General features: G+C 46.2%; 2 protein-coding genes across 5 annotated transcripts; one reads left to right on the forward strand and one right to left on the reverse strand.

Moving 5' to 3' along the window:
• The first annotated feature begins 1,101 nt into the window (after positions 1 to 1,101).
• On the forward strand, positions 1,102 to 7,657 carry LOC135805105 (Fanconi anemia core complex-associated protein 24-like). The gene is made up of 6 exons (XM_065319104.1): positions 1,102 to 1,472; positions 3,040 to 3,179; positions 3,454 to 3,603; positions 3,775 to 3,957; positions 4,608 to 4,725; positions 6,693 to 7,657. The coding sequence occupies exons 1-5, from the start codon at positions 1,355 to 1,357 to the stop codon at positions 4,668 to 4,670; spliced, it is 654 nt and encodes a 217-aa protein (XP_065175176.1). The 5' UTR covers positions 1,102 to 1,354; the 3' UTR covers positions 4,671 to 4,725; positions 6,693 to 7,657.
• LOC135805104 (uncharacterized) lies at positions 5,303 to 27,755 on the reverse strand. Of its 4 annotated transcripts, none has more exons than XM_065319103.1 (15): positions 27,001 to 27,755; positions 23,708 to 23,787; positions 23,211 to 23,271; positions 22,193 to 22,236; positions 16,737 to 16,814; positions 14,702 to 14,812; positions 13,735 to 14,018; positions 12,432 to 13,264; positions 11,616 to 11,677; positions 9,649 to 9,766; positions 9,113 to 9,149; positions 7,606 to 8,197; positions 6,676 to 7,046; positions 6,201 to 6,261; positions 5,303 to 5,913 (listed from the first exon to the last, which is right to left on the reverse strand). In XM_065319103.1, exons 3-15 carry the CDS (start codon positions 23,254 to 23,256, stop codon positions 5,761 to 5,763), a joined length of 2,790 nt encoding a protein of 929 aa, XP_065175175.1. In that variant the 5' UTR covers positions 23,257 to 23,271; positions 23,708 to 23,787; positions 27,001 to 27,755; the 3' UTR covers positions 5,303 to 5,760. The 4 variants fall into 4 exon arrangements, with proteins under 4 accessions (XP_065175175.1, XP_065175173.1, XP_065175174.1 ...); XM_065319101.1 differs by lacking the exon at positions 27,001 to 27,755 and adding an exon at positions 24,915 to 25,922 and having other exon boundaries at positions 12,432 to 13,261; XM_065319102.1 differs by lacking the exon at positions 27,001 to 27,755 and adding an exon at positions 24,915 to 25,922 and having other exon boundaries at positions 9,658 to 9,766.
• Positions 27,756 to 27,834: the final 79 nt, after the last annotated feature.

Here is a 27,834-nt window from a genome sequence, read left to right on the forward strand (position 1 = left end):
TGCCGTCTTGTTACAGGGAACCCTAAGTGCTCTTTACAGAGCGAAACAAAAACGGATAGATGCACTACCCGAAGTACTGAATTTACTTCTTTTGTACTCTATATTCTAATGTATCTTCTACCTCTTCTCCCCTACGAACATACTTTCTCATTTTCCATACTTATTAATTTTAGGAGACTCCCTTCGATAGGCATCTATTTGCCTCTGGAGGATCCGTGAAATATAAATCAATCAAAATCAATCAAAACAAGCGTGGAAAAAGCCCTGTATACAGTCACGGGTCATGTAGCACAACCTCATATCACTGTCATAACGATGTAGTGTCCCCTCAACTCTCTCAAGGGCCACGAGGCGCGGTAAGGCCTAACGGGGGGGGGGGGGGGCGAATCTGGAATCTTGCCCGCCCCGGTAAAACCTGAACCGCGACATCGACACCCAGGCCAGGGCCAGGGTCAGGCGGCTGAGGGACGGCCCCAGTGACGGGCTGAAGCCTGAAGCGGGCCCAGAGTCTCCTAGACATAGCCCGATTTTGCTAGCAATTCTGCTGGCAAAATATCGAAGAATTTTGACGAGAGAATTTGCTGGCAAAACGGAGCAAAATATCGGTATGTTCGCTGGAAAATGGGAAATGTTACACTTATACGGTGCATGTGACTCATTTTCGTACATTTTTGCCAACACGTGACTCATTTTTTCTCATTTTGCCAACACGTGACCCACTTTCGGTCAGTTTTCCTACACGTGACCCAAATTTAGCCTTGCATTGGAGCAAAAAGGGAGCAAAATATCGAGTGACCTGGCAAAATGAAAGCAAAATATCGACGATGAGCGAGCAAAAATTTGCGGCAAAATATCGAAGTTTCCCTGGCAAAATCGGGCTTTAACTTTGCCTAGGCGCCTCCAGACCTGCCACATGACGTAACACGTGACGTAGATCGCTGTATCCATCTCGAACTAACTAATTACTTACTTTCAATTCTTTCGCAAAATATTTTTTGGCGCTGAGTTTGAATCCTTCGTGATTCCATCGATCACACAATCTAGCAATGAAAATACTCAATCTGCGGACAGCATGCTGTTTCGTTCTTAAAAAGTATAGGTGGTGTACAGTGATCATCTTGTGGTAGATTTGTTTTCTCAGGGATAAGTGATACTCTTTCTCCAAGGTCGAATCATCCCTAGGTTTAGGATGTCCTCAAACCATTGAAAAGGTCCTACTAGAATTGATCAACATTTCTGCCATTACCTGTTGAAGGCAGAGCTAAGAAGATCGTAACTTTCCTCAACTTAGTTACTTTCCAGCTTTGTCAAATCACAACAATTATAATATCAGCTGCGTACAGTGGTTCGAAGGATGATGCAGCGGTCGCAAGGGTCCACCTTATCCCGTCAATGTGCCAATGCACCTCCCCCAGGACATCTACTGGCCGACGAGAAATGGAGAGGGCACGAGATATTGTCAAGTCTAAGAGGTGTGTGAAAGTATTTTAGCCACAACCGGCAGTTATTTATACAATCATGTAAACTAATTTTTAAACAATTTTGTTTCAACCACCAAACCATGGCTTACTCACCTAGACCTTCTGTTAAAAATGAAAATGTCGTTAGAGTCTGCCCTCAATCAACGCTCCGGCGGATTGGATGGCGGGTTGAACTCCCGTCAGCTCTCGCTCCGGCGAGTGTCTTTGTTCTCTAGGCAGGAACTAAGTTAGATGGTAGAGAGAGTACGGGCAGTAGGGGCTTCTGTTTCAATTTTCGGGCTACACTGGAAACGAGAACCTTCGTGCAGAGCTGGAACGTTCGATGTTCACTCCTTGAAAAGTCAAATATCTAAAATTGATCAACATATCCCTGCAAGAAGCAGAACAGTTGGGCAGCGATTGGAAAGTTTGGCTGGATATTGCAAACAGATGTACTGACTCTGCATGACTTTTAATTTTGATTTTACTGGATCTCAACCTTCCCATGTCCGCTGGATCTGTCCAGCTAGCCCCTACTACTAGCTGCTATCAATTATATGTGAGATTCGAATGTTTCACCGAACTTATTCCTGCAGACAGATGCGTTAACCCCATATGTTTCATTTGGGCGACATGCGAACTGTGTTTGTTATTGTTATTATTATTATTAAGTCTGCCCTCATCACCTTTAGGTGGCAGTTTTAAAAGTTTCAAAGTGTATGTGCATGTGCGTTTATCTAGCACAAGTTGTTGTGTCTAACGTTACATAGCTTGTTGTATTTAAATTATTTAATAGTCATTCCGCCTTTTGAGAATGTCAATCCAGTCCAAGAAGCAAGGTACTCAGTCTGAGTAGAGACCAGTCAGCTGCATTGTGTTTTGAAAAGGAAACGAAAAAAAGAGTGCTTTGAAAGCTTCCCATGCACTCTTAAATCCCACTACAGTCATTTTCATATCAGACCCGTTTCCCCAACAATCATACACAAAGTGATCTCTTTGCTACAAAGAAAAACTGCTTGGTGAGTGTTGCCAGCCTCGCGAAGGCACGGAGATCTGGTGAATGTTGTCGAAGTTCTGCAGCGAAGAGACCATTTGGTGGTTGAGTCATGAGAAGTTTTGAGCCGAATATTGCAACCTGGCGATGGCGATTTGCCGAAACGTTGTTGAAATTGATAGTGAGTTGTGAACTGGCAGTGCTGAGGGCACGTGCAAAGAGCATGTCTATGCAACATTTCTCATTGAGTTATGAAGCTTCAGAATGACTCACCCCTATTGCCTCAAACTACCATGATTTGGAAAGGGCCGTCAGCACCACTGGGTTGCACTGAATCATTGCATTTCACAAATTCATCAAGGAAGAAAGTATTCCACGTTTCGGTTAGGAAATAACCATCATCAGAATTGAAGTGGGCATGGGCAGACTTGAGTTAAAATGAGCATTACTGCGAGGAGATCATGATTCTCACATGCCCTATGGCGAAAAATCAAGATTTGTAGTTTTTTTGCCGTTGCTGGCCTTGTGGATTTGGGCATGTGTCATGAGGTAAGCGAACATTGTGCGACTGTGCGTTGTATCCAGGCCAGGTGTCTGTCATTCTTGATGCATCGCTCTCTCCTGTGGACTTCTACCCATCCGGCGGAGCTGCTGTCTTATACCTGACTGAAGCTGACCTTGTGGACTGTGAGAAGTGCGAGCAAAAGTTTACGCGGCTGCAAAAGGTTTGAGCAACTTCATGCTTCCATATGTCATACCGGCAAGCTGGTTTTCTCTGTCTGGTTGTGTGTTTTGGGGTGATCTGTGTGTGGTTATGGATGAGAGGGGAAGGAGGAGAGGGGTGGAGGTATAAAGTGCATGTGTACTGTTACATGCAGCCGTACGCACTTCATGTAGGTCATAGCATGTACTTGCCGGTGTATCGGAGTATGTGTACATGTAGTTGCGTGTTTCTCTAGCATTCGTACGTTTTATCCTCTTTCATTGACCGCTGCACAGATGGGTCTAAACGGCGTGGTGTTGGCAGAGCGCACAAGTCTCTCAGCTACCTACTTTGATCAGCTTCAGCAGCAGGCTGTCCTCAACTGTTCGCTGAATGTCGTTCCTGTTTCGTGTCCGGATGATGCTGGGCGCATTCTGGCGACAATGGTGAGATTCAGTCCCTACCTGTGTGTGTGTGTGTGTTGTTGAGTTGGGTTTTTCTCTCTAACCTACTATCCTGCTACTTTTCATTGGCCATGGTGTGGCAGTGTGTGGCTGGAAACATGCATATCCTCTTTTGACGAAGATTGTGCTTGTGTCCTGGTGTTGCGGCATTAGGTGCGGAAAGCAGCATCCCATAGCAAGGTCAACCCGCTGGAAGAATCAACAAATGACAAGGTGGCGTGGGACGACGCGTTGCTGAAGGGTCTATGCACTGTTCCTGGTCTTGGCCGTGTCAAAGCTAAGTCTCTCCTCGTCAAGTTCAGAAACTACAGTGCGCTATGTAAAGCGTCAAAGCAGGTATGTTCCACTGTGTTCCACTGTGTTCGGTCTAGTGCAAAAAAACTAGGTACCTAGGTTTGCGGAAGGAGGAGGCCGTGTGTGTGTGTGGGGGGGGGGGGGGGGGGTGGTACAAACTTGTTATTATTATTACACCTTCCAGTGGCTAAAGATGAATCAGTGCCAATATAGATGAGGAGGGGGCGTTTGCCAGCCATGGCGTAGAAAGAAAGTATAAGAAGTGTGGGTTACTTTCAAAGCTTTACTTTAATATGGTACTGTAATGTATTGATGCAGTTGCATGATTTTGAAAACTTCACTGTAGCTATATTGGTGCAGTTTCGTTGTGAGTTTTCAACAGTTATCCGCAGAGAGCATTATCGATGCCATGATGGTGTGTGCCTGTATGGCTGCTCTTTGGCAATGCCATGATGGTGTGTGCCTGTATGGCTGCTCTTTGTATGGTGTGTGACTGTATGGCTGCTCTTTGTATGGTGTGTGCCTGTATGGCTGCTCTTTGGGCACACTTGGTGTGCAGGACAATAGCGATGCTATAGCTGTCACCGTGTGGAATTTGACTTGTGTCCTGAAAAATTGTGCTCACTGCTTGCCGATCAGTTTACCTTTGCTTTTCGTTTCGTTCTCTTGTGCATTATTGCTTTTCTGGTCAGGATTTCACGCCTCTTGTAGGACAGAAGCTGGCATCAGCTGTATACAACTTCCTTCATGCGTAGCGTGTGGAGAATGCCGCAGATAGTAGTCAGTTTTACCATGTTGCGAATACCCGTGGTAAGACCTGATGCCCACGTTCATTGTCTGGTCTTTGAGTACCTTGTGAAACCGTTGACGGATTCTGTAAGCCCAGGCTCCCTAAATGCATGTATGACAGTTAGAGGCGATGCAGCAAGTGATTCTGTATGAGTTACTGACAGTAACTGTGTAGTATGCGTAACGGGCCACGAAAAAAAGTTAGATGCTGCTTAGTGTTTTTATTTATTTTTTTACTAGAGCCACGTAAAACCCGTCATGTGTGAGCCATGAATAAGGGGAGTGGTGGCGTGGTCTGGGGTGTCCTTCTGATGATAGAAGCTCGGAGTGATGTCATCGCACCTCAGACATCACAGCAAAGGTATGCCTAATTGGCGCTTTCCATGTACGGGTGGATAAACAATGGCTTTGGTGGCCAAGTGTGCCAAGTGTGAGAGTTGATGGAATTCAATCGTGTTTTAACATGTATGGCTTAAAGAGCACAGCCTTCTATAAATGGTTAGATAGTAAACCATAGCAGGCTTGTTGTCACTGTAACTGTGGCCTCCCTGAACAGATTGCAATGACTCTGCAACCCCACACATCATGGGAGACTGCCTGAGTTGATCACACAGATCTGTGCGAATCCCGTCGTCTCAGTGATGCACAGCATACAGGTATGCGTACATTGCTAAGCTATAATAATGGTGCTCATTCTTGCTGAAATCAAATATGCTTGCCAGTAGAGTCACTGTTAGAAATAGCACGGATTATTTGTATGATATCCTGGGAAATAATTGACTTGTCCTTGCTCCTCTGGGTAAAGTTAGATACTAAAAAAAAAAACTGAAACTTCAGGTCTGTGTAGCATAATGCCAGTCAACACGACTGTATATACTTGTATATAATATATCTGGTATTTTGACGAAATACACCTAGGGTAGCATACAATGTGTAGTATTCAACATGGGGTCGGAATTGCTAGCGTTGGATAGGAATGGAGAGAAACTTCGATGTGAATCCATAGCTTGAGAGTGAAGCCAGTTGATGGGCTGTTTGTGACAAAGTGAAGCGGTTCTATTGTTCGAGTCCAGCTTGCATTTTCCGTGCTTGGTTGAGAATGCGTTGGCGAGGTGTCTTTGGGATTTTCATGTCCTTCAGCTGCTTCTCAGTTAGTAGTGGTAGCTCAAGAATTCCGATGTTTCGCTTCTCAAATTTCTTTGCCAAGTGCTGGGGCGGATAACGTACAGAACCAAGCACATAATTTTTATTATTTGCCGTGAAGTCTTGACTATCAGACAAGAGGGTGGCTCATAGCAATAAAAAAAATCATCTTCGACTATGTACAGTTGGACTACCTATTATGTAGAAAATCTAATAATGAATGTATGTTTGCAGGGCAGTCGCTACAAGTCATAGTGATGTTGTATGTGTTCGTGGAATGCAGCACCTTGTATTAGGCTTAGCTAAAATTAATCTTGGACAGTGTCACTGTGTTGCATTTAGCATGGACTTACCTCACACTGAATGCTCTTCAAGACATTTCGGAGCAGTTGAGGCGGCTCCTGGCCAAAGAATCTGAGAGGAACAAGTAGTAATACAGGCAGGATACAGGAGTAACGAATCTATTTTTAATAAACAGTTGGGGATTAACGTGGTGTGGTCAAACTGGGGAGCATGTTCTCCTTTACTGTCCATGTCTCGAAAACAATTGATATGAAAGTGTGCAAAATTAAGGACTAGCTCAAGGTAATAGTTCGTACTACTTTCTTTACTTTGAGATATCAATACTTGCATTTGATCAGAGGGTAAATATGTTGGGGCAATTGTAGATTTCTGCACTCGCCCTTCTGTTTGGACACCACTGGTAAATGCGTTCACAAAAGCTAGGGAATGCTGAACTTGTCCAAACCCCATTTCATAGTTTGTGAATGTGCATGGTGCACCACATCAGAGGTCTTTTCACACACCGATAATGACGAGGTGGCTTACTTTTTGACTTTGACCAGACGGTTTGGCGATGTCCATGTCTCGGAGCTGACACTGGATGCGCTTGGGTCTCTGATTGCAGCACCAGCATGACTTGCTGTGTGCCGCTGGGGAGACAGAAAATCATCAGAGTCGACGTGCTGCGGAGTAATCGGGCCTTGAGTCTGCTCTGAGAACCTGATGGCCAGGTCGATGTTGCGCTCGTTGTAGCGCTGCGGCTGCTCAGGCGGCGACCTGACATCACTGACGTGCTGCAGCAGGTACTCGTCATCTGTATATTGCTGGTCGTGATGATCACAGCCTGCTGTATCCTCCTCACCGATCATGTCCGATAATGACAGGCTGTGCCTTCGATTGTCACCGAAGTTGAACTTCTATCCAGCCATACACAGTGTCAACAACACAACGAGCAACAGTGATTAGTACACGTGCGTTCACTTGTCTCCCTGAGCAAGCTAGGCAGCAGCAGCCTGAGCATATCCTTGGCCACACTACAGTGGAGCCTGGCACAGTCCGGGTTACACTGCATGACACCCTAACAGTTTAAATACTGGCATGATATCTCTAAGTGTTTCAGGTGCATGAAAGGATCAACTTGCGTAATGAATCTCCCATACCAACATTATGTTTGTATTTGTCGTGACCGTGACTCGCTGTAGTCTCTCGCTGCTAAACTGTTCATCTTGTGCAGGGGGGCTACTATGCTAGCCGTTATACTGCTTTCTATACAAGGCTGATATTTTCTCTACCAGTTGGAGCTTTAGAGGAACTTGAAAAGTGTCTTTGCCCCATTGCTCGAATTCTCTGCGTTCTGTTTTCAAGTGTTGAATTTTCCTTTCACCATTGCTTTATGAATTGGCTGTATAGTGTCCAATGCTGTACTGTGGCACACACTGTGCTGTTATCATTAACTGCATGCTTCCAGCGCATTACCTCTAGGTGTGAGAAGACGTGTCGGATATCTGTAAGCTCCTGAGACAGATCATACGAGTCGCCTAGCTGTTGGTCGTAATGCTCGCATGCATCGTCCTCCCTTGTTTCCACATTGCTGCAGTCATTGTGCTCGTAAGGTGGCTCTTCATCCACCTCACTGGTCTCTGGTTGTGTTGGCTCCATGCTGGTTTCATGCTGGCGTTCGTACAGTAGCGATTCTTCGGAGGTGGCTTTCTGCACCTGCTCGTTCACAGTGTGTGGTCGAGGTGAAGGTGTCTGTGAGCACAAGCTTGGTAACGACACGGCACTGCACAGGTTATCCTCATTGACAGTGGGCATAGCTAACCCGCTGCTGCCGCCCATGCAGTGGCGCACCATTTCTTCCGTGGAGAACGTGTTTGGTACACCGTCAGCCGGATCCTCTTCCTCCGCTGGCATGTCCAATATGGTGGCCGCCGGCATGTCCAATATGGTGGCACCACTGCCGCTGCCACTGCTCGTTTGCTCCTCTAGCCTGCTGACAAAGTATGCTGTATGTCTGGCGATGGATACTATCTGGCTCTGCAGTGCTTGGATCTGGTCTTCCATTTTCCTGAACCACGTGCACATACACATACATACACACACGCACGCGCGCGCACACACACACACACACACACACACACGCACACACACACAGCACTTCAGTACACACATGTTAAAGAGTTCTCGTTACTAGGTTTCAGCAGCACTTTATTGGAGCAGTTTGGTAACATATGCTGCCTACTGACATTCACTTTATCTGCACCAAAAATGTCTTCTGCCACACCATACTGTACAAGCAGAAATTTCATCGGTCAATAATTTCGTCCAACTCCAAAGATAGGGAGTTCGTCTGGTTGTATATTTCGTCCATGGATCATAAGAGTGTATTGAAAAGCTGGACAAACCGACATTAGTCCGTCATTTAATTTATTCCAGAAGCTCCTTGGACGAAAAAGACGAAATTAAAATCCAGACGAATATTTTTTCTGATCAGTAACTTGTGTTGAGTAGGCTGTCAGCATTACCTGCCCCTATTATACTACAGCAGGCCTACAGCAGGCCAGAATCATACAGTAGTACTGTCTGGTGCCGAAGAACAGATTTGTAGACCAACGCTGGCTGTTCCTTTCTTTCGTCTTCTGTATTTCCTCCAATATAAGTCGCACCTTTTTGCGATAGAGGGCAAAGGACAGGGGGTGCGACTTACAATCGAGTGTGACATCCTACTCGTATGTGAATAATATTGAAAAAGTATAGCTGAAACCTGAACATGGGGGTGCGACTTATAAGTTAATTGAGGAAATACGGTGCTATCATCCAGGTAAAGGAAGTTGAGTCACCTTGTACACATGGGTGTACATGTACTATATTATACTGTACTTGGTGAGATTCTGGCCTGTTCATTCTTCAGTGCACCATGTGCCCGGTAGCACGGTTACATCATCTATGCACAGCAGAAGTGGAATGCGTCGTTGGAACTCACCTCCGCTGAATTTTCTGCCTCCTGTCATTCCTGGCATCTGGAGAGCAACAGACGTTCCGCAGAGAACACCAGGAGGATTAGTGAGGTGCTCCAGCATAATATACTTTTAAAAGTCTTTAGCGTATGACCGTCTTCTTTTCTCTCAAAGTTGTACGTGTAGTGGCATGAGAACAAATACTATAGTAGAGGCGCGCCGAAGAATGTGGAGCCCAAGAACGTCCAGCCTGAAATGCTAAGAACGCCACAGCCTCAGATTAAGAACGGCGTTTTGATTTTCTGGTACCTCTGGGGATACATACATTGTACTTCGAAGTGTGATCCATTACGAATTGTTTCGAAGGCCGTGCTATAAGAACGCTGCAAGATTGCTAAAAGGTAGGAACATCCTAGGTTAATCCCTTGGAAACAACGCTCTTGGGCACGCCACTCTACTGTATATCCAGCTGGTGAGTGCAGTACAGATTTGTCACTAATGACACCTTACCCAGTATACTACTACACTGGTTCAAGTGCCGATAGGTTTGTTCCTCACTTACATTGCTTACATACATTCCTCAGGAGGAGCGTCTCAGTCTGAAGAGCTGAGCGTAGATGGTCTCGTTCAGCCACAATCGTCTCCATTGTCTTCTCTTGTTGACTCTCTATGGTTGCAATCTTCAATCAGAGCACAACACAGCAGTACAGTGAACACTGTTGACCGCGGAGTACGGTTGCAACCACTAGACCAGTAACAATACGCTCTCTGACATATTTCAATAACCTACGAGGAGACAATAGTCGTAAAATAGCAATGAACGAGAGAGCTTGGAAGCTCAGGGCCCTACGCTATGTTTTTTGCCTAGCTCATCATGCATGTTATTAGAACTGCCCCTCATGATCGGATTTTCTGGCCTTTTTGTAGTAATACATTGACCTGCTGAGCCAATGAGGTAAAATTGTATTCCATACAATACGATACAATACAATAATACAATAATTTCCTTGCCTTGATAGTGTGCTTGTGCTTAACTGTTGCTGACGGCCGAATGCACGGTTGCCTGTGGAGCACATTACATAACTTTACAGTCTCCTATAATACGCATCCTATATCCTGTCCGACGGCAAAAGAGGCTGCGGATTTAGCTTTTCTGCACGTTATCAGCAATGACTACTGATCTTCAGCAACTTGGGTCTCCTATAATACGCATCCTGTCTATGCTTTTGTAATGCTAACATAATGCTGGGGATAGCACTCGCTACTGATCTTCAGAAGCTTGGCCTGACTCTCACTCACAATAAGACTTGTTATGTTCATCGTTCCCGAGCGGTCGCTGGTTTCTCACACAATTTCATCGTACTGCTGTACAACATGCTTTACGACACCCTTATACCGTACAACACCGTATTGATGTCTTTGATGGCACGGTACGAGATAGCGCCAGGCATGCCGATGACACAAACAAACAAACACGGAATTGAAGCTGTGTGGACCCTGGCTAGCGCCAGACGTCACTGAAGTAACGTCTTTTGCATAGCTACGGGAATAAAACTGATTGTGCACTCATAACCATTTTAATAATAATTATTGTTTTATACATGTACATGGTTATGAGTGCACAATTTATTTTATTCATTGCTATCTCTGACATCTCCGTGGTATTAGATGTGGTTTGTTTGTAGTATCTGTGTAACAAATTACATACTATTTAAAAAAAAAAGTGTGAACAGGCCTCTTTCACGGGCAAAACACAATAAAAAGCCTTCCTTACGGTATTTTTTGCGAGAAAAAGACAGTGATAAAGGACCATCAGTGAAAAGGTATAATAGAATTAGAACTGGAGAAAAAGGAAGGAAAAGGTTATAGATGGGAGAGCCACAGAAAGAGAGGAAACCCAGAAAAATAGAATGAGACCATGACTCAGTGACCGATTCCAACGCCGGCACTGTCATGTACGGACTATGGGATCATCATACGTTTTACCTTGCTCCTGACTCTGGGGGTTTACTTGCGAAGCAGGAGAACTTGTACCCACGATAGGTTGGACGTTTTCTGCTGTTTCGTTTCTAACATTGGCATGGATCCTTTAAAAGTAACAGTGTAGTTCACACTGCTCACACTGCTCACACACTGCTCACACTGCTCACACACTGCTCACACACTGCTCACACACTGCTCACACACTGCTCACACACTGCTCACACACTGCTCACACTGCTCACACTCACTCAAACTTGTTATGCTCTGCTGGGCTTATTGAGAATGCATCGGGGCAATGACCCTTTTCAGTAAGCAGCGTGAATTGTAGCTCGCTTGAAGAATGTACTGTCATAGAACTATGTGGGACAAGGCTTAGGATACGCGTGTCCACACACGTCCTTTCGTGCACACCCTCTCCAGAGTGTACCATTCCCGACTGGTGGCCGACACTGCACACAACCGAACACATCCACCATGGTGTGTGAAATGGCATGATCACATGACGTGCCTTCCCTTCGCATGCAGCTTGCCTTTGTATTCACTTACCTTCTGCAAGAGGGTGCTGACCATTTCCTTTGAAGGATGATAATCAGCTATAGGACATTGCACTGGATTTACAGAAATCAAAGGATACACCAAGCTGCAAGTCAGACTGATGCCCTGTAGTAATGGCATGCAGTTCCAGGATCGTAGGTATTTTCTGGAGTTTTTGCAGGGAATGTAAACTGGTTCTATCGAGCCTTGGCCTTCCCTGAAGCCAGACTGCTACATCTGTTGTTGGTGTTGTTGTGTCTCTCATCTACTAAGTGTCCCAAGTGGTAGAATGTGATGCCCGCTGGCAGGGCAAGAGAATACTAGTACATGTAACTACTTCAAGTAGTACGCGCCATTGCCTGACTTGGGACAAGTGCCACATCTCATTTGTTGCATCCACACCCTCATACACATCCATGTTATTATCTCATCCTGGATCCATATTAGACCCTCATGCCATGTCACAAGTTCCCAACCAATTTTGGTAGCAACATAATTGGTTCATTCTTTCATGTCCAAACCATACCTGAATCCGATTCCATGATCTGATTTTCAATCACGATTTTGGACCATCCCACTATTCCGGTTTACGAAAGTTAGTACATCTTTGAAAGTAGGGGTAATTTAAAAATAATTATACCATTACCATGCGCGGACTTATGGTCAGTCCAGTGCTTTTCATTTTTGTGGAAACCACAGGTTGCGGGTTTGAGCCTCATGCGAGTCGATTGACATGCACTAAGCCATGTATGACGACAAAGTTACACCACGCGAGGCACTGCCTATTTGATCACCGATATTAAACTCACATCTCTTTTCGCACCTTACCATGTCGGGTGTGAATGTTTGGTCTGGGTCCAGCAGGCAGGCTTGTCGTCCTCAATATGCGGCCATTCTTGTTGATTGGTTCGAATGCTGATCTGGGTGAAGTACCCATGCCGGATGTAGTTTCGTCTTCATTTTCACTATTTGTACTTGTGTCACGCGGTGGCTGAATTGGATTGAATACTGCCGTGTTGTCCTCCGGGGCTTTGATAACAACACTACTGCTGCCTTCTTCATGCGGCGTGTCTGCTGACGCTGTACTCACTACTGCTGATGCTACTGCTGCGGTGGTGATGGTCATGGCGGTGTCCTCTTCAACTCTCCTGGTAGGGGGAGGAGGCGGCGGTGAGGCTGAGTCACAATCGTCATCCATCATTGTCTTCCTTTGCCGCTTCACCTCCTTTGGTGTTTTCTTGTGGACCACGCTGTACTCTCCACGGGCGAAGGCACCATTAACCTTTGCGGGCAGAGTGTGAAGCTTTGACATATCCTTGGCCGACGGCATTTCGTTGATCTTTCCGTTTGAGATTGAGGTACCTCGCCGTGCCGGGTATGTTATCTGTACAGCTTGTGTGCGATTCGGGCTCAGCTGGTCCTGCGGATCGGGGTACAGTTCGGCATAGTACGGCTCGTTGGGTTTCTTCTTGGCATGGTTTTTGTCTCCGAGTTGGTGCGCTGTGCTGACCTTGATGTGCTTAGGTATGTTTGGGCTGGATGGGTATTGCTGCTGCTGGTAACTGCGTTCCCTGGCCTGCAGCGTGCTGGCCGAGGATTTCGGCGTACTACCGGCGACTGAAGATCCCTTGGGCGGCATCTCGGGACCAGTTGTGGGGCTGCTGTGCACAAGCAAGACAATGTTACACATGCATGTGGTGTTAGAATGACAGCGGTGACAGAGTAGTGTGTTTCATTTGCATTGCATGTTGGCGTTGGGCTGATAGATCTGTTGTGAATAGCTGTAAGTATACCAACAACACACGGGTAGGAGTTGTCGCTACAATAGTGCTTGATGCACGCTTCGTGAAGAGCACTTCACACGCTGGGAGCAGAGAAAGCAAAGTTCTTCGTGTGATTTCGAGCTTCACATTAACACTAACAAGACTTACGGTGCTTCAGCCTGATCAGCCATCAGCCTGATCAGCCTGATCAGCCTGATCAGGCTGATGGCTGATCAGCCTGATCAGCCATCAATAACAGTTACTGTTAGGTGAGGATTGCCTGAGCTGAGCGGGAAACTCAGAGTCCCACAAGTATTTTGGTTCTCTTTGTGTGTTCCCAGTGTTCATTTGCCTACCTAGATACTTACTTTGAGGTAGGCCCTGGTGCTCCATGTCCCATGAGCTGTGGACTCCAGTTGAAAGACAAGTGCTCCCCACTCGGTGGATAAGGTCGACCCGACGCCCTGGTGGGCAGGCTTCGACTCCTCCAGCCAGCTTTGCTCTCCTTGGAGGCTTGTTGTTGTTGCTGCAGTTGTTGTTGCTGTTGCTGCTGTTGTGACTGCTGTTGAACGGTAATGGGTGAAGCAGCGATGGCTTTTGCAGCCCTTTCTCTGCTATCCGTATAGATGTGTTGCTGTGCAGTTTTCTTTGTCTGGAAAAGATGTAAACAGAATAGCTGAAACGTTACTTGTGGATCCAATTACAGTGGAGTCTGATAATAAACATCAAGAGTGCATAAACAAGAGTATGCAACTATGGTCATGGGTCAGTGCGCGGCGCACTGCCTTCATTACGTAACTTGCCTTCATCACGCTCTGAAAGCATGCATTCAAACTCACAATTTATCGTACGAGCCCATCCGTTTTTGCTTGATTCGTTCCAGTACCTACGCGATCTCTAAATTCTGGCGCATGAACTCCAGTTCCGTACGAAAGTTCATTTCAAACCAGAGGGAAAGTGCCGTGTTTGATTTTCCGCAGTGCGCGGACTGCAGCTGAATGCTGTAATGAAGGCAGCGCGCCGCGCATCTGGCCCATAGAAACGAGATCACAGTTGCATACTCTTGTTTATGGACTCTTGTAAACATGCACTGGTGGTAAGTCTGGGGGAATGTCTTGAAGCTTGAGTTCATGTTCGCTGTGCATATTACTTATCTCCACTAAACAAAATTGTCCAATTTGTTTCAAACGTGTCAGGATTGTGCAAGTTCGATGCAACCAGATGACTGCGGGCATATTATCAAAACACAGCCTGGCTATGCTTGCAATGCATCTATGGCCAGAATAAAGAAGGCAAGGGGCTGCTTTCAAGTGATGACGTCTGCATCCGGCTCACCTTCATGGTTTGAAGACGTTCTTCAATTGGGGACAATGTTGCATGGGCCTCCAGATTGTCCATTGGCATGGCATTCTTCTTGTTCAGCAAGAAGCCTGCTGGGCTGAGTTTCTAAACAGTTGACAGAGAAGCAGCCAGTTAGCCATCAACAATAAGTATACTGGTGAGTGGCGCGCATGATCCTGCTCATGCCCATGCTCCTATGATGTGAAGGGCAGACTACTCAGTGGAACAGGGATCACTTTTAATGATCTTGCAGCCAACACCAGATTGAGTGTTAGAACTTGTTTTTGTGAAGCCATGGTCACATCAAGCAAACCCTGTTCACATTGTGCTGAATGGAGCAGTCACACTACCGAGTGTCTTGAGGTTATCTATGGAAAAAGAGTGCTTTTTGATGGGAGTAGACCCAGTACTATACAATACTCCAGAAATGATAAAGCCCAAGTGTTCTGTGCTTTCAAAATGGCTGAAAGTGCCTGGAAGCCCCAAACTCAACCATTGCTATGGAAACACGAGCAATTTTTCCAGCTGAATCGATTTTGTGTGGCCGCAGCCAGACGCATCCCCATTGATGGGTGGAATTGAACATTGTCTTTTTGTGTGCTGAAGGAGAGCCATTCTTTCCAATCCCACAATGTGGCATGTACTTGGACGGCATCCACCATTCTCGTTGTCACACAATGAGAGTTGGTCACTTCCCAACGATTCAAACTCTTCGGCAAGGACTAAAAAATAGGGCTGAAACGATTATACCGAATAATCGAGAACTCGTTTGATAACTCTAACGATCGAGCAATCGTTTAGATTACCGATTACGATTATTTTGCGTTTTTTAAATTTGTGTCCAGAAAGTACTGTAAACCCTCGTTTTGTGAAGTTTGAATCAGTTTCCGCTGGGAGTATGCAGTTGCCAGGGGTATGGTTCGTGTTCTGAGGTTAAATTGACTTCAAAACTGCCATGTTTCGGAGCTACCCTTTCACTAATGCAGATTTGTTGGCATTATGAAGGCATAGTTTGTGGAAACAGAGTAATGTTTGCACAGAATTATGACTCTATTTGATAACGATTATAATCGATTACTCGATCGTTAAAGGGGAAGTTAAGGCAAAAATTAAAATTTCACCAGTTGTAGTCTTCGGGGTGCTGAGTCGAATGGTCTTGGTCCGAGAAAGCTGAGACGCTCCCTTCCTACTTGAATCCCAATCGAACTCGCGCACTTCCACCGAAACTGGGTGACTGCGCCCTACGAGATGGGGATTTGTATGCAAAATGTCACTAAAAGCGCCATTTCGTTCTTATAAAAGCACGGATGACCACGATTGGCCCATATGTTGTAGTCTTTTGGACGCTGAGTCGACTGGTTTTGGTCCGAAAAGGCTGCGATGCAGCGTTCCTCCTTTATTCCCAATCGAACATGGTTGAAGAAGCGGCCACGTGCTCCTGGGTGCCAAAATCACCTGGTCACCACGCCAGCAGGCGACAACTTTCACACCAAGGTTCGACTCGAGTGACAGGACTGCACTCAAAAAAGGTCAAAACAGGCTAGTAAGTTGTACCCTGCAGGCACGGTGACCAGGTGACTGGTGTACGCAGGAGCACGTGACCGCTTGTTCAACCATGTTCGATTGGGAATTAGGGGCGAACGCTGCATCGCAGCCTTTTCGGACCGAAACCAGTCGACTCAGCGTCCAAAAGACTACAACATATGGGCCAATCGCGGTCATCCGTGCTTTTATAAGAACGAAATGGCGCTTTTAGTGACATTTTGCATACAAATCCCCATCTCGTAGGGCGCAGTCACCCAGTTTCGGTGGAAGTGCGCGAGTTCGATTGGGATTCAAGTAGGAAGGGAGCGTCTCAGCTTTCTCGGACCAAGACCATTCGACTCAGCACCCCGAAGACTACAACTGGTGAAATTTTGACTTTTGCCTTAACTTCCCCTTTAAGCTAAAGAGTAATCGATACGTGAAAATCCACGATCGTTTCAGCCGTACTAAAAAAGTCTAAAACAAATATTGGTAGGATCCTTACCGATTTCTGTGACTCTTTTGGAGGTGGATTGCCGGTGCGCGGTTTAGATGATGTCTTTTGCGATGTTCCAGTTCTTGCCTGCATGTACATTGCAACGGCAATGTCAACAAACGCATGCAGCTGTGGACCATTAGTTCGGTTATTATTCACAATATGTTTAGAAGAGTATCTCTTTGTCATTGTTACTATAATCGAGTGGCACATTCGAACTACAATTCTACGAGCGCTAGTTTGAAATTACGTTAAGGATTTGAGCAATTGTTACGTACGTTGTACAGCAGGCACGAAACAATTTAAAATATTTACATACTCACCGGATTCGTTTCGGAGTCCCGCGCTGTGACTCAGCTAATTTCTATTTCGTTTGCCTTGTAATTGTATTGTCTGACAAGGGGCGCTCTCACCCCGTCGGGTGCGAGCACCCTTCGACAGAAGCACTTCCACTGAAAGACAAGTGTTCATTTTCGTTTTCCTCTTCTGCTTCTGTTTGCACAGTTTGAATGTGCTTTTTTTCGTACTCTCACGATCGAACCATGCGCGCGCAGCCGGCCGGGTCAATCTCCAAATTTTTATCTTCCGTTGCCATGACGTGACTAGCATTAGTAAGCGTTGTGTGGTCACTCGCTACTTGGCACGCTTGCAAGTATTACCAAGACTCAAAAAAGAGTGCATAAACTATTCATGGACTCTTGCAGTCTTGGTATTACTATTAGTATTAGTTGCAGCGCATCTTTCTTCTGTTGCAACCCAGTGCCTGGAGGATGTAAAGGCATGGAGGAGCCACTTGACGATGGCGTACGCAGAGACCAAGAAGGTCATCATTGAGATTATGGAAGCGGTAGTGGACAGTGACTCCAGGAGACATGCTGGTCTCCAGAAGCAGTCACAGTCACTTTTCTCGTATATCACTTCCTGTAAAACGTGCAGGTGCCTGTCGTGTGAATTGCCTATAAACAGCTGGAAGGCCATTATGCAGATGCCATGGAATTGGCAAGGAGTGTGCTGATCAGGAGCAGCAGAGCGAGCCTGGTTAAGGTAGCGTCGACCACTGAGGCAGACTCCCAAGCAATCGCCACTGAGACTGAGGGGCAACGCCGTCACTGGTGTCAGTGCACGAGGAAACGAGAGAAATTCGGGATCTGCGTGCGGCGCTCCAAGATGCACCGTTTCTTGGTCGCCAGGATGACACGCAGGTTATGTTGCCCAGGGCTGCAGATGATGGAGAACGGGTGAAAGTAGAGCCGGACAGTCGTTTTGTAATGGTCAGAGGTCAGCGTGTGGGGGAACCTGCCGAACCCTTCCCGACCGTTGCCATGACAACCGCACCAGCACACATGCCACCGCAAACGGACCCCATCAACAGCAACGCATGCACCGCTTTATCTGCAGCAGCCGCAGAGTACCAGCCACGCAGTTCAGTGTTGCCAATCGTACGTCTTTGCACGCTGTTCTGTGAGTAGCTCCTTGTTTTGCCTCTTTCAGAACAATAATCAATTTTCGTATTTTTGGTCACTGTGAATTTCGGCACAGTGAGAAGGGAGAGAAATTAGAAGAGTATCTCTTTGTCGCTGTTACTAAAATCGAGTGGCACATTCGAACTACAATTCTACGAGCGCTAGTTTGAAATTACGTTATGAATTTGAGCAATTGTTACGTACGTTGTACCGCAGGCACGAAACAATTAATATTTACATACTCACCGGATTCGTTTCAGAGTCCCGCGCTGTGACTCAGCTAATTTCTATTTCGTTTGCCTTGTATTGTCTGACTAGGGGCGTACCCTGTCGGGTGCGAGCACCCTTTGACAGAAGCACTTCCACTGAAAGACAAGTGTTCATTTTCGTTTTCCTCTTCTGCTTCTGTTGCACAGTTTGAATTTTCTTTTTTTTCTTTTTCTTTTTTTCGTACTCTGCTCACGATCGAACCATACGATCTCCATAATTGTATCTTCCGTTGCCATGACAAGCATTAGTACGCGTTGTGTACTCACTCGCTGCTTGGCACGCTTGCAGCGCATCTTTCTTCTGTTGCAACCCAGTGCCTGCGTGCACGGTACGGGATTTGCGAGGGCCATATCAGCGTTGGTGTGTCGTGCTTCGTTTTTGTTTTGTTCTTTGCTGAGTTGAGTGGTCGTTAAAAACTGAGAAAGAACGGGTCATTGACAGGGCGTGGTTTCGATGTGCATGCCCCCCCCCCCGTCATCCCAACTACAGCATAATGTACAAACAGAGGTTAGGGAACCTGCATAGTAACAGTTCAGTATGGACTTCTTGTGCTCGTCCAAGCCAAGCCTAGAAGACCGTGATGAAAGTACTATGTGTCAATGTTTTGGAAATGCACTATGTACTCGAATAGTGTGGCACATGTGTTTATAATTAGACACAAACGGCACAACGGAGGTGTACAGAATTGTCGCCACTCAGAGTTTCTTGCTCAATGCAATCATCAGGGGACTACTGTAATTTCACAAATTTTCGGTGTACTTTTATTTTCGGTACTTTCGGTGCGTCTGTTTCATACCTAAAATTTCAAAATACACCGAACAAACACTAACACACATAATACAATAGGGAACTGTTTCTCTGTACCGAAATTTTCTGTTCACCTAACCTAGCCTGTTGCCCTCATACCGAAAATATTGAGCACCGGAAATTTCTGAAATTAGAGTATGTTTATAATTATGTATGTGCATGGGAATCCAATCAAGAGTACAATAACCGCCAAGATTGTGCAACTGCCTGTACAAGACAACCTCCACCCAGTGCTGCAACGGCAGAACATGACATGGTTCAAAGAGGCTACGTTGGAAATCAATGCAAAGAGACCACCAGAGAGTCGAACCCAAAGCAGGATTGCGTAAAACCCTTTAAATTATAGTATAATAAACCTCCAGTCATTTGCGTGTTCTAAAAAGCAGTTAATATTTCTGGTTATCACTCATATAAAAAAACCTGGTGCTATAAAAACCTGGTACTGTAAAAAACTTGGTGCTATAAAAAACCACTTTTTAGGAAAATGACTGGAGGTATTTTATACTATAATTTAAATAGAGTATAAGCTCCGCCCTCGTGTTTACGGGAAAAAACCCTCGGCAAAAAACCTCGGCTTCGCCTCGGTTTTTTGCCCCGGGTTTTTATTTACCGTAAACACTCGGGACTCAGCTTATATTCTATACATAATTCTATCATGTATTGGATACATATAATGTACAAAGATGTGTCACATGATGTGAAGTTCTGCCGTCACAGACCCCATAGACCGGTGTCACACAATCTGGGGGGGGGGGGGGGGGGTATGTACTCTTCATGGAGTTCATCGCCGGGATTAGTACATTTTGGCAATGGAGCTCACGAGTAAACGAGAGGGCTTGGAAGCTCAGGGCCCTACGCTATGCTTTTTTTGCCTAGCTCATCATGCATGTTATTAGAACTGCACCTTCGCCTCTCTACTACTCTAGCACTGAGTTTGAGAGTGATAGAGAGCATTGGAACGGAGCAGTGAGCCTACACAATGAGCAAGTGAACAAGCAGCTGCTCCGATAGCACGGCGCAATAGCACGGCGCAATCAAAAAATTCTGAATTCAGGTTCTTGTTCAACCTGCACAAAGCCCAGATTCGAATGCTGATTGACCATGGATTCTTTCAGAAGTCCGCAGTCCGACGTGAGTCTCGTGGCTAAGGAAAGTTGTGTGAGTCTCGTGGCTAAGGAAAGTTGTGTGAGTCTCGTGGCTAAGGAAAGTTGTGTGAGTCTCGTGGCTAAGGAAAGTTGTGTGAGTCTCGTGGCTAAGGAAAGTTGTGTGAGTCTCGTGGCTAAGGAAAGTTGTGTGAGTCTCGTGGCTAAGGAAAGTTGTGTGAGTCTCGTGGCTAAGGAAAGTTGTGTGAGTCTCGTGGCTAAGGAAAGTTGTGTGAGTCTCGTGGCTAAGGAAAGTTGTGTGAGTCTCGTGGCTAAGGAAAGTTGTGTGAGTCTCGTGGCTAAGGAAAGTTGTGTGAGTCTCGTGGCTAAGGAAAGTTGTGTGAGTCTCGTGGCTAAGGAAAGTTGTGTGAGTCTCGTGGCTAAGGAAAGTTGTGTGAGTCTCGTGGCTAAGGAAAGTTGTGTGAGTCTCGTGGCTAAGGAAAGTTGTGTGAGTCTCGTGGCTAAGGAAAGTTGTGTGAGTCTCGTGGCTAAGGAAAGTTGTGTGAGTCTCGTGGCTAAGGAAAGTTGTGTGAGTCTCGTGGCTAAGGAAAGTTGTGTGAGTCTCGTGGCTAAGGAAAGTTGTGTGAGTCTCGTGGCTAAGGAAAGTTGTGTGAGTCTCGTGGCTAAGGAAAGTTGTGTGAGTCTCGTGGCTAAGGAAAGTTGTGTGAGTCTCGTGGCTAAGGAAAGTTGTGTGAGTCTCGTGGCTAAGGAAAGTTGTGTGAGTCTCGTGGCTAAGGAAAGTTGTGTGAGTCTCGTGGCTAAGGAAAGTTGTGTGAGTCTCGTGGCTAAGGAAAGTTGTGTGAGTCTCGTGGCTAAGGAAAGTTGTTCTAAGCGTTTTCATATATCCATCAAAATCCATCACGAAGTTTTGTGGACCCTTTCTAGCGCCAGACGTTACTGCACTATCGCCCTGCATGCATTCCCCCGGTACACTTCGCATACATATATTATGCCAGGCCTCTACAGTCTCTCATTTCATGGTGCTGACCGCTTTTTTTTAATGCTATACATACTGCTACTATACATACTCCTTCTCTTGATGGTACGGTACGGGACAGATACGGGATAGCGCCAGGCGTGACACAAACAAACAAACACGAAATTAAAGCTGTGTGGACCCTGGCTAGCGCCAGACGTTACTGAAGTAACGTCTTCTGCATAGCTACGGGAATAAAAGCACATTCTGGCCCAAAGGTTCAGCAAAACATGGTTTGTAGTAGAAACTTTGTACTGAAGTATACGATCAGTACGGTCCACTCTCTAAAAGTTGCACACTCAATCCTGCATGAGGAATGACTGCGAGGCTTATCGCAGGTGTGTGGCTTGCCTAAAAGTTACATACCGGTATGTAAAAACAGTTGTGCTGAGCTGCCAGGACTTTGCTCGATTCGCAGAGCACAGAGCGTGTCTGATTGCTTTGGCATGAAACTTAGAAAGTCACAGAAGGGTCCAACTGAACCTCTGTCTCACACAGATAATAATTATGGTGTGCAAGTATTTTCAAAAGTGTATGGCTTATGACCAGTAAACTGTATCCCAAACCCCATCAAACTACTTCTGAAGTATAGCCAATAGAGCCAGATCCACATTGAATCATAACGGGGTTTTTTCATTTTTTTGATTTGATTTGCTTGACCCTTCCGCTGACAAAAGTGCCTGTGGAGGGAATCTCAAGAGTCATGAAACATTATTTAAAATGTAAAGTTGAGAAGGGGAGAATGCTGCTGAAGCTCAACAATAGCAGTCCTGTCCTGGGTGTCAAGGTACATGTACATGTACTTACATCATCTTTGTTCTTTCCATCTGCACTGCTGCCGACGTGTCGGTCTAATGGATGGCAGGGATCAAAAGAGTGGCACAAGCCTTATAGCCAGAAGCATAAACTGAACGATATTGTCCTTGGTGGCGACTAACCTTTACTATATCAGTACCTGCATGTGGAACTCTGAATGAAATTCCATGGTATGTAGGTTTAGGTGGTAGGGTAGACATGTATGGTCGAGAAAGTACCCCAAATTGGAACCTTCATAAGAGTGCTATTACAGTATGGCATGGACACATTGTATTCTTGATACCAGCAAGGGCGTCGGAACCGCACCGGCCGGGGCGGCCATGGCCGCCCCACTTTTTCGGCCGTTTTTTTTTTTTTTTTTTTTTTTTTAGCACACTGCAACAAAGCGCGATGATCTCAGCGCAAACGTGGCAAATCCTTGTCCCCGATCGTGGTTTGTTGCAGAATCAAAAGGCCATATATATGGCCATGTACACTGAAATGGCACCAAATGCCTGGGAATGCTTGCAATTGGCTTCAATTTTTGAATTTTTTTCCCGGGGGAGGGTAATGTTTGTCCCCGATCGTAGCATCTTCTTGGTTTTTTGCAGAATCAAAAGTCTTTCATTGTAGTTACCGTACACTGAAATGGCACCAAATGCCCGGAAATGCTTGCAATTGGCTTTAATTTTTGAAATTTTTTCCCGGGGAAGGACCCCCGGACCCCCCTTCCATGGCCGCCCCACCTCCAAAGTCGTTCCCACGCGCCTGACCAGTACATGTGTCAGCATAGGTATGGCTAAGGCCAGTAAGGGGTCAGTCACTAAAGTAGTACAATGCATGACATGTACGTACGCATCGTCGGAGAATCTAGGAAACGTAAAAAAATGAAAAATAAAGCACAATTTCTGATGCCATGCACCCTATGTATGCACACAGGCGAGAACTGAGTGCCGCCTGGCATAGTCATTATCTCCTTGTTTACCCAATTGTAGCAATTGCTATTGCTTGTGAAGTATAATAAGCTCACCTCGTCCAGCATCTGCCCTGCTGAAGAATTGCTGTATGGGCTTCATTGTTGACGTGACTTCCTATACCAGCAATTCGCCAGCATTACAAAGAGAACGACAGAAGCCATCGACATCGTATGATCAATACAGGTCCCCCATCCAGAACTCAACAGAAGTTAGTTGGCATGCCGCTTGTGCGGACAACGAATAGCAGAAGCTGCACGCAGCTTAGTTTGCGGCGAAGCGCACCTCCTCATACTATGTTGTTGATTTTTATTTTACTAAGTCTTAGCCGTTTGTGTCTTTCCCTCAAACTAGTTAAGTCTTAGTATTCTACTTAGATGCTTCCTATGATATCAATGCTGGCAATGTACTACCCAATACCACGTTTGTGCTTACCGTGACAACACGGCAAATCGAACTAAGTTACTTTTTTAATAGTTAGTAACAGAATGATAGCTACTCTCGCTCGATGCAAATCGTCCCGTGGCTGATGTAACTCCGTCAGCATGCTTACCTCCGGTTTATCGATAGGTCGGCCAAGCTGATGAGAATGGCAGAGACGTAGCTTGTCCTCCAGGCTGCCACTCACCACGTCTGGAAAGCGAAGAAACCAAGCGTACACGAAAGGAACAGCGTCAACAATCCAAATGAAGCGCACACGTAAATTATTATTGTACTTTGACCCGACACAGTCACTGAGTCAGGTCGCTATTCCTACTGTACTACTACTGACGTCGACACTGTAGATCTACAGACAGTGTAGCACTAGCACTACTCCCGTTACTGCGTTAGCTTTGAAGGGCCTTCGACTTCCTCACCTGAAACTAACGTCGTTCAGCGGCGCTCGGAAGACAACATCCTACTCGGGGAAACTCCAACGGAGTCGGTGGATAATATTCCGTTGTAATCCCAGCCTCACCCGCTACTACAAATGTAACTAACTGTACGTTTGTCTACAACGTGCACTCGTGAGAATTTTCACTTTCAAGCCAAGTCTGCTGGGCGTTTGCTTTCGACCTCGGCGGTAGAAACCGAACCGAAGTAACAATCGTCATTACCTCCACGGCAAGAACCCTGGACTACGAACATGAGATCAGCCTCGCGCAGCCTGATGCACCGCCCGGGCTGCGGACAGCCAATTTCACAATTTCATTCATTACATTGCAACTCCCTGGACCACGGTGAATCGTCGATTTCCCTCGATATACAATGCCGTGCAATATTCCATTCAATGCAAGAGGAATATTTGAGTACAATGCCATTGTTAGATGTGGTGGTAGGTGTCTTCCGTCAGGATGGGCCACGGTCGCAGCGATAGTATCGTGTCACTGTCAGAATGCTCTAGATTGAATACTCTCTACAGATAGTGCCTCACACCTCAGCAGATATTCACGAATAGAATGTAGTCATAGTTCCCTTTTTAGTCATTATTACAATGGAGGTTGAGTACTGCAGTTGTCTTATGATTATGTACAATCATTTATGTTGCTTCGAAGCGAGTACACCGTAGATCTATGTACAATGTAGCATCAAGCGTATATGGAGGTTATAATAATACTCGAGTCTTGGTAGCATGTATCTTTGTTGAAAGCAAGGGTAGAAATTGGTAACAGTACTCAGTAGGAGAGATGGACAATTGATGTTTCTGTGATCTAGTCGTGCAGCCAAGTCGGGACAAGAGTCCAGCATGGCGAAGTACAGATGCATCGGAAGTGGCTTACCCTCTGCGGTCACCCCGTGCAGCGGCACACCACGACTATTCACGAAGTGCAGGCAGCGATGGATGGTGTCAATCTGCTTCAAATCTCTCAGCTGCTCTCGCGTCAAGACCGCTTGCTGCTGCTGTTGCTGCTGTGGGTGTTGTTGGTGTGTGTGACCTCCGGGGCCAGTGGCCACAGCGCTGCTTTCCTTGGCTTTCTCAGCAGCAGCAGCCGCAGCAGCAGCAGCTCTACTCCCACCAATGGATAGCATGGTGACAGGGTCACTGTACAACTACAAAGGTTCAGCAACTACTACTAAAATTACTAGAAACGTAGCCGTGTACCCTCGCGAAGTTTACCTAACGTTCTCTTCTAGCAAGGAAAATGCTCTGAGACCAGACATTCGCAGTGACAGACTACTGCCCAACAATGGCCCCTACAAGAAGCATGGACGAGGCAGCGAACTAACTTCAACCATTCACGGGTAACTAAGTCCACTGTGGATTTTGCCCGTCTTCACGTGCGCACTCAATACTCATCGGTTGTCGCTTGTGTCAGCAGTGCGCATGCAGTGTTGGGCTGACTGCCTCAGTGCCTGTCCATCTACCCCAGCTTCCCAGTCTCCTTCGTGTCGTGGCACAGCTACGTCTAACAGGTCTACCTTCCGTCGTCACACTTGTCTTCACTTGCTGTGGCTGAGTGTGGAATTACTGTATCTAGGTGAGGCGCAAAGCTGTGCAATCGTGTATCATACAACATTGCATCCAGCGACCATCTGTGCCTTGGATACGAACGCCTGCGATGCTGAGCTGCAGCGGCGAAGGAACAATGACAATGCTCAGGTTTTAGCAAGCCTACGCGGACTATTGCTGCAGCATGGTCGCTCTTGGCTACGGAATCAGGCCAGCAGGCCAAATCGGTGAAGCATCATCGCTCAGTGGTGATCTTGTGACGCTCTGATGGTTTATGTGACGTTCCCTGGCCGGTCGATCTTCCCTCAACAGCATACATCTACATCCTCACACAGCAGCTACAAGCCGACACCGACCTGAAAGGGCCGCTGGAAGGTCTTGTATCAACACTTCGAATTACTAGCAAGCCAAGTTCATAAAGGTACTAACGTTATTACGGTACAAATTGTAAACTGAAAATACTTCAAAAACACTGTTTCACTTTAAAAAAAGAAAAGAAAAAAGGACGGGGAAAGAATGAGCGTTGATGTGTTAGTTCGTGAAGAACACAAGAAATATCTTATTATGAGAGCTCGCGCGATTACTTGAAAGCATTGTTCCTTTTGATATCTCTGCCTACCTACTACTAGTACCACGGGCACAGAGGCACAGTGTAAAAAAGTAAAGTTCGCACGTCCGCGTTACCACCGGGTATGCAATGGTGCTGAGACTCAACCAGCTTGGGAGGTATCGCACTGTGTAGTGTAACTATAATGGAGGTGGTGGCAAACTGTTGCAGATGGGACTCTTGCCTTTCAACCAGAAACACGATGAACTTAGTGCAGGTCAATCAAGCATGGACGCGGAGTTCTTGTGACTTCTATTACTATCAGCCTGTGCCTTGACAGCCTGACGGATCATATCCATGGAACCTAGGGTGATCTTTGCCTGAAGGAACTAATCCATTAGCAAATGAATTTCAATTTACATGATCATGACTGCAGGCTTTCGCACTCGAACTGTAACGTTCCCATTCTGTGGCTGGGGTCTTCACAAGAAGATGTTGAAAGGGACTCAAAGCCCGGTTGTCATGTCATGAAGGCTAGTGATGTTGTGGTAATTCGTTTTCGTACATGTTTGTACACACGCCAAAGCACATGCGTATCGCGCTCGAGCAGCGCTAACACGCACCAAGTACATTGTAATAGTGTAGGCGTGGGGGTGCCATGGAGCCTAGCTAGCCTGGTATGGCTGTCAAGACAATACATCTGTCCCAGAAAAGCCAAATTCGAATAGGATATTATTATGTTGGTGATATCTGTGATGAACGGTGCGTGTTAAGACACAAGACAAGCAGCTTAAAACAACAAGTAGAACACGAGCGTTACTGGTGTGTTCGTTCCGGTAGCTACAAGACTGGCAATTATTTCGCTTACCGTCGAGACCAGGTTTTGCTTGAAAGAGGGCGTCCGCACCAGTAATCGCCTCTCAGGTATATACTTGTGTCACGGTGGCTTCGAGCGTGACCACAGAACACTATCAACACGTTCACCCAGTACATCGGCTGCTGGTGCTTGCTGCTTGTGTTGTGACGAAGACGACACGCAGTGAAGGATAATAACTGACGGGCTCAAGTATCTGCTCCAACTCCACGGCTCGTCTAGGCTATGACTTTCTAGGCTACCTTGTAACAGCTAAAGTTTGCCGTGACACAAGCTTCCCTGTAGTCGTTGCAGTGAGCTCCAGGTTCGATTAGTTGTTGTTCTACGGTCGACTGCTGACGAACTTGAGAGAGGCTCTAAGGACTACATGTACGTGGCCATCATGTACCATTCGACCGCTACAATTGTAAGGCTCTCAGACCAGTCACACGTTACTTGGTCACCTGCGATCAGCACTGTATGAAACTGCTAGTCGAACTGGTGTGTGTGTGTGTCGTATTGGAATTGCTCTAGAAGTGAGTGCCTACTGCCATGCCTGGTAACGCGTGACACTACAGTAATATACAGTCACAAGAAATACTCGTAACAAGATTGAATACTCGATCGCACCAGCCGTTCAGTACTTATTTAATAGTACACTGGATTTGCAACTTCCAAATAAACTCGAGGCATTGCAGGAGCGTAGATCTACCTAGAACGGCGGTGTAGGACGGTTCCTATACTTATCCTGTACTCGACCAGCTCATGTAATAGCACATGCAAAGCGTTCGTAGCACTCGTGTTGGCTCAGGCCAGGCTTTCTAAGATTAGTAAGATTCTACACCGCCT

Source organism: Sycon ciliatum, chromosome 1 (genome assembly GCF_964019385.1).
Source record: "Sycon ciliatum chromosome 1, ocSycCili1.1, whole genome shotgun sequence".
Lineage (NCBI taxonomy): Eukaryota > Metazoa > Porifera > Calcarea > Leucosolenida > Sycettidae > Sycon > Sycon ciliatum.